The sequence below is a fragment of the Macaca mulatta genome, chromosome 7, assembly GCF_049350105.2.
Source record: "Macaca mulatta isolate MMU2019108-1 chromosome 7, T2T-MMU8v2.0, whole genome shotgun sequence".
Taxonomy (NCBI): Eukaryota; Metazoa; Chordata; class Mammalia; order Primates; family Cercopithecidae; genus Macaca; species Macaca mulatta.
In genome coordinates, this window is record NC_133412.1 from 20,185,175 (window position 1) to 20,197,772 (window position 12,598).

A 12,598-nucleotide genomic window follows, 5' to 3' on the forward strand; every position below is an offset into this window, starting at 1 on the left:
TACTATGCAGCCATAAAAAAGGATGAGTTCATGTCCTTTGCAGGGACACTGATGCAGGTGGAAACCATCATTCTGAGCAAACTATCACAAGGACACAAAACCATATACTGCATGTTCACACTCATAGGTGGGAATTGAACAATGAGAACACTTGGACACAGGGTGGGGAACATCACACACTGGGGCCTGTTGGGGGTAGGGAGCTGGGGGAGGGATAGCAGAAATATCTAATGTAAATAAGGGATCCAAATAAGTGAAACATGTGCCTCGCCAGGAAAGCCACATGGAAGTACTATTTCTTTTCTTTTTTGACATGGAGTCTCGCTCTGTTGCCCAGGCTGGAGTGTAGTGGTACGATCTCAGCTCACTGCAACCTCTGCCTCCCAGGTTTTTAAGCAATTCTCTGGCTCAGCCTCCACAGCAGCCGGGATTACGGGCGTGTGCCACCACACCTGGCTAGTTTTTTGTGTTTTTAGTAGAGACAAGGTTTCACCATCTTGGCCAGGCTGGTCTTGAACTCCTGACCTTGTGATCCACCCGCCTTGGCCTCCCAAAGTGCTGGAATTACAGGCATGAGCCACCGCGCCCAGCCTGAAGCATTGCTTAATCTTCCTAGGAAGATTTTTAATTACCATGGTTAAAAAAAAATTAGAAAATAAAGAAAAGTTGAGAAAATAAAGACATCCAAAATTCCACTCCTCAGTCCTAGGCAGATATGTCTGTGTCCTCATTCCTATAAAGAGCCCTATTACAATCATTTCAGGTTGTTTAAGGTAACTGTTAAGATGTAAGTTTTCATTGCCAACCTGACAGGTTGGTGCCAACTTGTTATCCCTGAAGTATGGCGTAACGCCTGGAACTTAGCAGATACTTCACAGGTATGAAGATATAAACATAATTAAGAAAATATAACTAACTGTTAATTTAAATTTTATTAGTGCTGGTATTGGTAGTCCTGTAAATACAGTCAGAGGAATTCTCTCAATAGATGTTGGCTAACAGATTATTAAAAATTCTGCTACTCTTTTTCTTTTGGTCCTGCTCCTACTTTGTGCATTATTTTAAACCCCCTTTCCTCTTCTCAATCTCTAAGAAATAAGCCAATTAGGAAAGTCTTTCCATATGTTGGCAATGCCCTGGTATAGGGACAGAAGACTGGTGTAAGGTGTAATCTCCTGGCACGAGGGATGGAACACCAAGTCTAGTCTACCAGCATCTGACTCTTCATGGGTTCTTCCTTTCCTGAGGCTTAGTCACCTCAGTACAAAAAGCTAAAATAATATTCCCTCTGCTTGTTCCATGGAGTTGCAGTTGAGATCAAATTGGGAAGTATTCTGTAAAATGTAAATGTAAGGTAATATGGTAGACAGCTCTAAAATAGTTCCCAATGACCCAGATGTGTCTTCTGGTATTCACACCCTCATATAGACCCTCATACATCGTCCAGGGTTGGTCTGTGTGACTGACAGAATACGGCAGAAGCGATGGTATGCCCCTTCTGAGACAGATCAGAAAAGACACTGTGGCTTCTACCTTGGTGGGGATGCATTCCTGTCACCTCTCTTCCCCATCTCTGTCTCCTCCTCACTTCACTCACTGGGAAAGCCAGATGGAGAGGCCCAAACGGCGAGGAACTAGAGCCTCTGGCTAACAGCCAGTAAGGAACTGAGGCCTGCCAACAGTCACGGGAGTGAGCTTGGAAGTGGATCTTCCCTTTCCAGCCAAACTTTTAAGCTGATTTTAACCCTGGCTGAGAGCTTGACGACCTCTTCATGAGAGACCACGCATGAGCTAGAACCACTGAACTAAGCCACTCCTGCATTTCTAGCTCCAAGAAATTGTGTGAAATAATGACTCTTGTTTAACGATGCTGAATTTGGGCTAATTTGGTACATAGCAATAGCAATGGATAACATATGGGTGATGTTACTAGGCCCAGCCACATTTATACTGTTTCTAAAGGTGGTATTAAAATGAAGCACTGGCTGGGCACAGTGTCTCATGTCTATAATACCAAGACTTTGGGAGGCTGAGACAGGAGAATCTCTGGATCCCAGCAGTTTGAGACCAGTCTGGGCAACACAGTGGGACCCCGTCTTACAAAAGATTAAAAAATTAGCCAGGTGTAGGAGCTCAAACCTGTAATCCCAGCACTTTGGGAGGCCGATGTGGGAGGACCACTTGAACACAGGAATTTGAGACCAGTCTGGGCAACATGGCAAAAGCTGTCTCTACAAAACAACAACAAAATGAGCTGGGTGTGGTGACTCATGCCTGTAGTCCTAATGACTTGGGACGCTGGCATGGGAGGATCACTTGAGCCCAGGAGCTTGAGGTTACAGTAAGGTATGATCGTTCCACTGTGGTACAGCCTGGGTGACTGAGGAAGACCTTGCCTCTAAAATAGAAACAAAAAACTTAGAAATAAATACACAATTGATGCAGCTGACATTTCATTAGAGACTTTCAATTAATACAAAAAAGGCCGGGCGCGGTGGCTCAAGCCTGTAATCCCAGCACTTTGGGAGGCCGAGACGGGCGGATCACGAGGTCAGGAGATCGAGACCATCCTGGCTAACACGGTGAAACCCCGTCTCTACTAAAAAATACAAAAAACTAGCCGGGCGCGGTGGCGGGCGCCTGTAGTCCCAACTACTCGGGAGGCTGAGGCAGGAGAATGGTGTGAACCCGGGAGGCGGAGCTTGCAGTGAGCTGAGATCCGGCCACTGCACTCCAGCCTGGGCGGCAGAGCGAGACTCCGTCTCAAAAAAAAAAAAAAAAAAAAAAAAAAAAAAAAAAAAAAAAAAAATTAATACAAAAAAATTAGCCGGGCGTAGTGGTGGGTGCCTGTAATCCCAGCTACTTGGGAGGCTAAGGCAGGAGAATCACTTGAACCCAGAGGTGGAGGTTGCAGTGAGCCACGATCGCACCACTGCGCTCCAACCTGAGACTCCGTCTCAATAAATAAATAAATAAATAGAAAAATAATTCAAAGATATCTAAACATAAAGTCAAACATCACGTACATGAATGCAAGCCTATCAATAACTTGTCAGAGAAAACACTGCAGTAGTGTAAGAGAACCATGAGCACAATCTTTGTGAATAGGACAGCATCGAGAGAGGGCAAAAAATACCAGGAGAAATGAAGCAAAGGCTTTAGAAAGCCTCCATGAAGGAAGGCACACCAGAATGCTGCTGGAAACATGCTAGAGCAAAAGTTAGTACACAGCATAACAGAGTTAAAGAAGAAAGTGAACCTGGGAAGGTGGAAAGAGGGGATGAATGGAAAGAGGAAAGGTGGGGTGGGAGAAAGGATGGAGCAGGGAGGGAGGGAGTTAGCAGTTACCTACCTCTCACCCACATGATAGCTTTGTACAATTTGGAAAAGAATGCCCTTCCAAAAGGAAACAGCCCTGTGCCAAGATGCACAGTTTAGAAAGCAAAGTCTGGGGTGGATTTCAGTCCTAATTTGTTTCCTGGCTAGATTCCTTTATGCCGTGAACAACCTGCCTACTATACAAAGCAGTCCTGGGAAAGACGGACCTGCTAACTAACTCTGGTGAAGAAGCAGGCAGGCCTTTGTTTCCCTGTTTTGGAGCACAGGCAAATTTCTCAGAACTGTACACAAAATGAATTTTCACTGGTATCTTTTCCCACTGTTTTGCACCTGATGTGGAATTGTGTTCTAACAGAAAACATTTCAGTTTGGGGAACAATGCTGTTTCTGGTGAGTTGCGGGAAGGGGACTGCTAGATGATTACAGAATTTAAGGAAACCTGGTAGCTCCCATCACATAAGGATAGATGTACCTGTGGGTGCCTAAGATTTGTGTTCACAGTTACTTATGTAGCCTGGGGGTTTTTCATGGCTTTGCTTGGCCGTCTCTGGCTTTTCTGGGGCTCCTCCTCACATAAGTCACCGGGGGCACCACTGCTTACTGGTAACAGGGTAACAGGCTTCTCCAGCTGAACGCCCAAAACTGAGAATACACAATAGTGGTTCCTCAAAAGTTTCCTTTGTAGAAGACCTGTATCATAAATGCTGCCTCTACCTGCTTGTTAAAATGAGGATTCCTGAGCACGCTCTTTCCCAGACCTACTAAAACAAAAGTTCTGGAAGTGAGGCCTGGAATTCTGCATTTTGAACAGTGGCCATCAATGTTAGAAAACAATGGTTTAACAGGAATATGAAATATGAGAAATTCCTGGGTGGACTTTATGAAAGAGAAAGGGAACTAAAGACTCAGGCCTAGCAATAGTGTAGTGTAAAGAACAAACCATGACTGGTTAAATATATGCCTTCCTCAGTAAAGTATAGTAAAAATTGCTAGAAACTTTAAAAAATTGTAGCATCTATAAACACACATAGATAACTAGTGCTTGTAGTCTAATTAAAAATGTTATTCCAAAATTAGGTTATAATGGTATTTCATGTATTATGTTTTATATAATAAAAGAAGACCTCACTTTTTGAAAAATTTCATATTGGAGGGTTGACTATAGAACTTAATACAAAATCACTCCCTGGGCCATTTGCAAAATTTAGGCCTCTGCTGAAAAATCTTAGTTGATCAACTGTTAGTCCGAATCTTAATAGCACCTTGAGTGGATAACAGAGAATAATAACAGGAACAAATTTCTTACCGCTGTAAGGGGTCCTTCTGCCTGTGCCTCCATTAGACTTGTGGGCGTCGCTGCAATAAACTGACTAGCAGCTCCAGGCTGGAGTTCCAGCCTATCTGTATACTGTTCCGAAGCAGCAGTAGGAGGACCCTCTGCAGAAAGTGCTAAGACCACACCTGAGGTTTCCTTCTTTAAATGATCATTTTCTGCCCAAGGACCTAACTGGAGCTTTTCATCTTGAGGTGATGCCTCCAGGACTTGAAGTACTTCAGGCTCCTCATCAGAAGGACTTCCAGTTGTTTTATGTCCTACAGCCTCATTTGTCCTAAAATCCTGAAGGTCCTGCTCCTTGTCCACAATCACCCATTCTTTGGAATCAATCTCTTGCTTGCAAGAGCTCAGGTTAACGGCTATAAATCCGTTGCTGCCACCACCATCTGCCTGCTCTGGGGTGTTGGCAGAAGCAGGCTTGGAGACATCTGGAAGATACTCTTCATCATAGTGCCAGATATGGTCAGTACGGGACACAGCAGGAACACAAGGCTTATGCAGCAGAGCAGGGAGAATAGATTCTTTTCCTGCACTGGTATCTTTCTGCATTTTCTCCAGGCTTAAGGAAATGGAAAGAAGTTACTCAATTTTCCTAAGGAAACATTTATTATATAATATATAAGCACCATACAGAACTAATATGGACACAAAGATGAGAGAAAAAAAGACGGATAAAGCATAAGGAAAGTTTCACAGCATTGACAATGTTCTTCTCTACCTGCCACATCCTGCTTTGGAAGATGGAGTTCACTTCCTTCCTCAGCAAGGCCCTTTTTAGTTCCCTTCTTTTGTCAAACCAACTTTTTATTGAACTACGCTTTTATCCCTATTGTATGTTGATACTTATTCTCAATATGAGCCACAACTCAAAATGTGTAAACCAATGCCTCATCCATCCTTTTGATCATGTGAGCATGCAGACACGTGCTTACATAACATAGCTATGAATGATTACCACGTGAGGAAGAACACACATATGTGAAGGATTGTTTAAAATGGAAGCTAGATTGGAGTAGGCCAGAAGTGGCTGAATTGTCTTCGGACACAGTAATTACCATGTTAGTCAAATTCACAGTCCCTCTAACCTAATATTTCATTACCAATAGTAGCCACCAGAGACGTACCACTGAAGGGTGTGACTACTATTAAAGGAAATTAGGTCTTAATACTGTGAATACTGTTAAAGCCTTCTATAACTCATAAATATATCCCACACTTTTTTCATTTCTGTCTTCTGTCATCAAAATTTGTTGTAGGGATAATGTGCCTCATAACTATGCACTACAATCTTTACCTATGTATAGATCTCTCAAGTTTCACCTTCTTTTCTCTCTAGGTAGACTGTGAACTCTCGACGGCAAGCATGATATACTTATTGGTATCTATTTTCCTACAGTATTTTACTCCGAGAAGGTCTTCACTAAAGTGAATTGAACTGACTGTCTCTTGTATATAAATCACTTTTCCCCTCCTTTATGTATTCCCCTCATCTCCGCCTAATGCCACGTTTATCCTGCCGTCTCCAATACTACACTGTTATGTGGAAGAGATTGCTTTCCAAACAAAGTTACTGTAAAAAATGCTCATTTAACTTGTTCCTAGTGTTAGGAAGTTATCAGCTCTTACTGCTCAGCTTCCAAAGCCAAAGGATATGCTATAGAATTTATAATAATTAAGAATCAGGGCAATAATAATTAAAAATAAGGATGAAAATTAGAGTTTAACAGAATCAGTGTTACAAAAATGCAAGAATTTCTTATTTGAAAGACTTTATGTAACAGAAATATACAACAACAACAAAACAATAACAATGGTACCTTAGAATCTTTAAAAAGAAAAATAAACTATTTTATACCAGGTCTCAAGGAACTTGTCAGTGTCTGGCTTTGGCTCCAGGGTCAGACGTTTTTCCAGCTCAAAGCTGTGGATGGAACGTAACTTTCGCACCAATGGAATATCTCTGTCTGGCTGAGTAATCTCTGAGCGGACACGAACTGGTGACCCAAGGCTTGGAGCATTGAGAAGACCATTTGCCTGGCCATGGCTGTTCTCCTCTTCAGTAGCAGCCTATCCAACATATAAAATAAACCCATGAAAAACATTCTAGGCAATACACATGATAGAATCATTGAAGCCTTTCAAAATAATATCAATAAATGATTAGATGTGTTTTCAGACGATTCGGATATTTTGGCTAGTTTACTTCATTACATTCTTATCTATTAACTCTCCATTAAATGTGTTTTCTTAATTTATACTCAGTTTCAGTATTATTTTAGGTTTTTTTAATACTTTTGGAACAAAGATAAACAATCTAAAAATGTTTAACAGACTTGGCTTTTTGAATTATGTCTGACTTGAGGCTTGTAGGACCCCATTCCACTAACCTAAAACTGAAACCTGGAAAGGATGTTCTCTTTGAGACATAAGTGGTCTCACAAGTTAGGAGAGACTGCCAAGCCTCAGTCGCTATACCTCTTTTCTCCTTCCTCCTCTAAAAAACAAAAAACAACATATGTATACTTGTGCCAAAAAAGCCTGGGGGCCAGACTACTAAGGAGCTGAGGCAAGGAAGGAGGATGAGTGTGAGGCAGCCCAGGGGGTGGGACTGTTTAAGCACAGGTGCCTACAGCAGCACATTATCAGGGAAATTAAGCCTCATATCAGGAGTGTGGTGACAGAGGGAAGTCTGGGACATCTACTCTGATTAGAGACTCTCAAGAGGATGCCCAATTGGCTCAAATTGGTGATATACTCAGGGTAGCAGCAGAAACACAAGCCAGCCTTCCCTGAAGGAAGGTTTCCCCAAACCCCAATTTAGGTCTCCAGAACTCCCATCAATTATTAATTAATTAGCCAAAAAAAAAAAAAGAGAGAGAGAATCAATACAAGAGAAGGCATGCTACCATGACTGACACAACAGAAATAATAGTCAAAATTAAGAAAAACATTTAAAACTCCCAAAGATTTCAGATATTGAACTGGTTTCAATACAAAATATAGATCAGCTATGCACAAATGTTTAAATAAATAAAGGTTATTATAACAAAGATCAACAAAGGGTTATTTGGAATTAAATGACTGATTAACTTAATATTCAATATTCAATTAACAAGTTAAACAGCAAGTTAGCAAAAAAAAAAAAAAAAAAAAGGTTAAAAATTATTAATTAGTGAAGCAGAAGACACAGCCAAAGAAATTACCTAGAATAAAAAACAGCAACATAGGCCTGGCATGGTGGCTCACATCTGTAACCCCAGCACTTTGGGAGGCCGAGGAGGATGGGTCACAAGGTCAGGAGTTCCAGACCAGCCTGGCCAACATAGTGAAACCCCATCTCTACTAAAAATACAAAAAAAACAAATTAGCTGGGTGTGGTGGCGCAGGCCTGTAATCCCAGCTACTCGGGAGCCTGAGGCAGGAGAATCACTTGAACCCAGGAGACGGAGGTTGCAGTGAGCCGAGATCGTGCCATTGCACTCCAGCCTGGGCAGCAGACCAAGATTCCATCTCAAAAAAAGAAACAAAAAAAAAAAACCCAGCAAAAAAAAAATTATGAAAAAAAATATTAAGAGATATGATGGATACAATAAAAAGCCATAATATATGTCTAACTGGAGTCCTAGAAAGAGATAATAGAAAGAATGAAGAGGTAGTAACATTTAGATACAGAATGGCTGTTATTTCCCAGAACATATTTTTTATACAAAAATAGGAATAAAAACATTCAAGGGACACAAGATATCCCAAGCAAGATAAACAAAAAGAAATACATGCCTAGAAACCTAGTTAAAATGCAGAACACCACAGACAAGAACAAGAACTAAAAAGTAGCTGGAAAGGAAAGATGAAGGTGGGGAAAACAATCACTTAAAAAGAAAAAAACAATTAGAATGACAGTAAATTTCTGAACACCAATGACTGAAGCCAGAGGAAAAATAATCATCAATAGAAAACTTTATATTTGAGCTGGGCGTGGTGGCTCACGCCTGTCATCCCAGCACTTTGGGAGGCTGAGGTGGGTGAATCACTTGAGGTCAAGAGTTCAAGACCAGCCTGGCCAACATGGTGAACCCTGTCTCTAATAAAAATATACACAAAAAATTAGCCAGGTGTGATGGCGCATGCCTGTGGTCCTGGCTACTCGGGACGCTGAAGCAGGAGAATTGCTTGAACCCAAGAGGTGGTGGTTGAAGTGAGCTGAGACTGCACCACTGCACTCCAGCCTGGGCAACAGAGCAAAACCCTGTCTCAAAAGAACAGAACAAAACAAAAAACAACTTTATATTCAGCATAAACTATCTTGAAAGAATGAAGCTAAAATAAGTACATTTATAGATAAATAAATACATTTATAGAAAGAATCCTCTACCAAAAGACCGGAAGTAAAGGAACTTCTGAAGGAAATATTTCTGGAAGAAAGATGAGCCAAGGACTTTCAGAAATGAAAGGAAATGGTAAACATCTTTGAAAGTCCATATAAACACTACTTGTATAAAAGAACAACATTAATAATCTAATTCAAGGCTAGGCTGGGTGGTTCACGCCTGTAATCCTAGCACTTTGTGAGGCCGAGGCAGGTGAATTACTTGAAGCCTGGAGTTTGAGACTAGCCTGGCCAATATGGTGAAACCCTGTCTCTACCAAAAATACAAAAAAATTAGCCGGGTGTGGTGGCACGTGCCTGTACTCCCAACTACGTGGGAGGATGAGGCATGAGAATCACTTGACCCCAGGTGGTGGAGGTTGCAGTGAGCTGAGATTGCACCACTGCACTCCAGCCTAGGTGACAGAGCGAGACTCTGTCTCAAAAAATAAATAAAATAAATAATAACCTAATTCAAGTCATTCTTTTTTGTTGTTGTCTGTTTGAGAAAGACTCTCACTCTGTCACCTAGGCTGGAGTGCAGTGGCGCAATCTTGGCTCACTGCAGCTTCTCCTCCCAGGTTCAAGTGATCCTCCACCCTCAGCGTCCCAAGTACCTGGGACTACAGGCACACGCCACCATACCCAGCTTTTTTTTTTTTTTTTTTTTTGGTAGAGACAGGGTTTTGCCACGTTGCCCAGGCTGGTCTCGAACTCCTGGGCTCTAGTGTTCCTCCCACTCTGGCCTCCCAAAGTGCTGGGATTACGAGTGTGAGCCACTGTGCCAGGGCAAGTCTTTTTTTTTTTTTTTAAAGAAAGAATTCAAATTAGAAGAGTACTAAAATGTTGGGAGAAGAGTGAATGAAGTTAAAATGTTCTACAGTCCTTGGAATATCAGAAAGGTGGTTAAGATATTGCTTAATTTTAGACTTTTAGGTTAAAAATAATTGGGAAATTTCAAGGACAACTACTAAGAGAACAGAATTAGAATGTTTAAATCCCCAATAAGTACAAAGAAAAAACAGAAGACGAAAAATAGCAACAAAATCTGTAACGAAAAGAAAGGCGGGAAAATGGCATTAAAAAACTGAATAGAAATTTAAAAGAGAAGAGAAACAAGTTCATATAAAAATAATTTGGCTGGGCATCGTGGCTTGTTACTGTAATCTTGCCACTTTGGGAGGCTGAGGCGGACAGACCACCTCAGGTCCGGAGTTTGAGATCAGTCTAGCCAACATGGCAAAACCCTCTCTACTAAAAATACAAAAATTAGCCAGGTGTGGTGGCGGGTGCCTGTAATTTCAGCTACTCGGGAGGCTGAGGCAGGAGAATCACTTGAATCAGGGAGGCAGAGGTTGCAGTGAGCAGAGATCGTGCCACTGCACTCCAGCCTGGGCGGCAGACGGAGACTCTGTCTCAAAAACTAAATACATAAATAAAATAATAATTCTAAATGTAAATCAATTAAGCTAATTAAAACACAAAGACATAAGATTGTCTACTTATATTCCATTTAATGAAAGTCACAACAGAATACAGATGAGAAAAAATAGAAAGATAAAGGCAGAAAAGACACCAGGCATGTACTACCCAAAAGAAAGTTGGCATAACTGTATTAACATCTGACAAAATAGGCTTTAATGCTAGAAAAAAAAATAGTAGGAACAGAATAGAAATAGTCACTACATAAAGAAAAACAAAACTTTTAATCACCTGGCAGATGTAAAAACTCTAAACTTGTATGCACTTAGTAACTCATGGATGAAAAAAATCATTATGGAAAAATATTTAAAACAGAATGAGAATGAAAATACAACACACCAAAACTTCTGCAATACAGTAACAGAGATATTTATTACCTTCTTTCTGCTTATCTTAGCTAATTCTGCTGCTTCTTTTTCTAGTTTGTTGAGGTAGGATTTAGACTATTGATGTAAAACCTTATCTTTCCTAATGTAAGTATTTAGTGCTATACATTTCTCTCTCAGCACTGCTTTAGCTGCCTCCCAAACATTTTGATATGTTGTAGTTTCAATTTCATTCAATTCTATGTAAATTAAAAAATTTTCCTTTCACCATGTTGGCCAGGCTGGTCTTGAACTCCTGACTTCAGGTGATCCCTCCCCCACCCTGGCCTCTCAAAGTGCTGGGATTACAGGTGTGAGCCACCATGTCTGGCCCTCATGTACATATTTTTACTTCTACTTCTACTTCAACCACTTCTTCCATAAGGCATGTTCCCAACTCCCACCCCATCTGCATGTATTTTAATTCTTTTAAATGTTTTGCACAATGTTCTGTCTTGTATTATATTTGCTTGTGCAGCTACATATCTACCCAAAGAGACTGTAAGCTCCTTAAGGGTAAAAGATGTATCTTAAACTGCACAGCACCTAGCTTAGTACACTGTCTTCAATATTTAGCTTAATGCCTTAGCCAGATGTTCAAAATGAGAGCTTGTAATGTTCAGCACTATATATTATAAATTCAATAAACTGCACATGATAACAAATAATGGACTTAGGGTCAAAACTATTTACCATTCAAATTTCACTCAGATTAAATAGTGATAGTGGGTAAAAGACAGAAACTAAAGTAACTAATCTTCTGTGTCAAGTGATCTTCTATGTCAAGTGCCATTTCATTCTCTCACATACACAGATATCCATATGGGCTGACAACTGAGAATGTCACCAGTGATTTTTTTGCTATAAGAACAGTTTGTTCTTGGTGCCATAAAGACAGCCACAGCTGATACTACAAAACTCTGACACTGACTCCCTGTCTACTTTCCACTACTCATTCCTGACTACTATTGGTCCAGATTGTGCTTTGTCAACAGCCAAATCACATTGTGGCATATCACATCGATCCAGAGATCATTTTGCAAATGACTCCCATGACTGAACATATATACCTGCTATAGTCTGAATGTTTGTGGCCCTGTTGAAATTCTAATTTCCAATGTGAGGGTATCAGGAGGCGGGTCTTTGGGAGGTAATTAGGTCAAGAAGGCAGAGCCCTCATGAATGAGAGCGGTGTCCTTACAAAAGAGGTCCAACAGAGACCTTTCCCCATCTACATGAGGACTCAGCAAGGAGGAGCCACAAAACAACCCTCACCAGATACCAAACCTGCCTAGCCTTCCTTCTTGGACTTCCCAGCCTTATGAACTGTAAGAAATACATTTCTGTTGTTTATAAGGTACTGATACCTTACAAATTCCAAGCTTTATCTTGTTTTTGTTGGCATCCATTTCTTCCCAAACATCCTTCTCCTGGGGACGGGGGTGACCCAGAGATCCAGGCAATTTATCTGGTGACACACCAACAGGGATGCCATTTTCTCCATCGCTAAGCTGTTCATCTGGAAATACCTCATCTGTATTTTCCCGAAGCAAGTCTCCTGGGATGGGAGTGGCATTCGCAATTCTACATATGAAGGGAGGAAAAAAAAGGCAAAAATCAAAAATTACTATGATACTATCTTACATAATTATATTTCTTCATTTAAATGAAGTCCACGTATAATTAAGAGAGTTTAAAAAAAAAAGCACC

The 12,598-nt window shown here is 40.9% G+C and overlaps 1 protein-coding gene across 5 annotated transcripts in view; it reads right to left on the reverse strand.

Moving 5' to 3' along the window:
• Positions 1-12,598, reverse strand: part of TTBK2 (tau tubulin kinase 2) — a 169,224-nt gene that overhangs the window by 26,664 nt on the left and 129,962 nt on the right. For all 5 annotated transcript variants that reach the window (XM_077939169.1, XM_077939168.1, XM_015142040.3 and 2 more), the window contains 3 exons: positions 12,256-12,472; positions 6,531-6,742; positions 4,646-5,234 (listed from right to left, as the gene is read on the reverse strand). In XM_077939169.1, the coding sequence (XP_077795295.1) occupies positions 4,646-5,234; positions 6,531-6,742; positions 12,256-12,472 (1,018 nt within the window). The remainder of the gene's footprint in view (positions 1-4,645; positions 5,235-6,530; positions 6,743-12,255; positions 12,473-12,598) is intronic.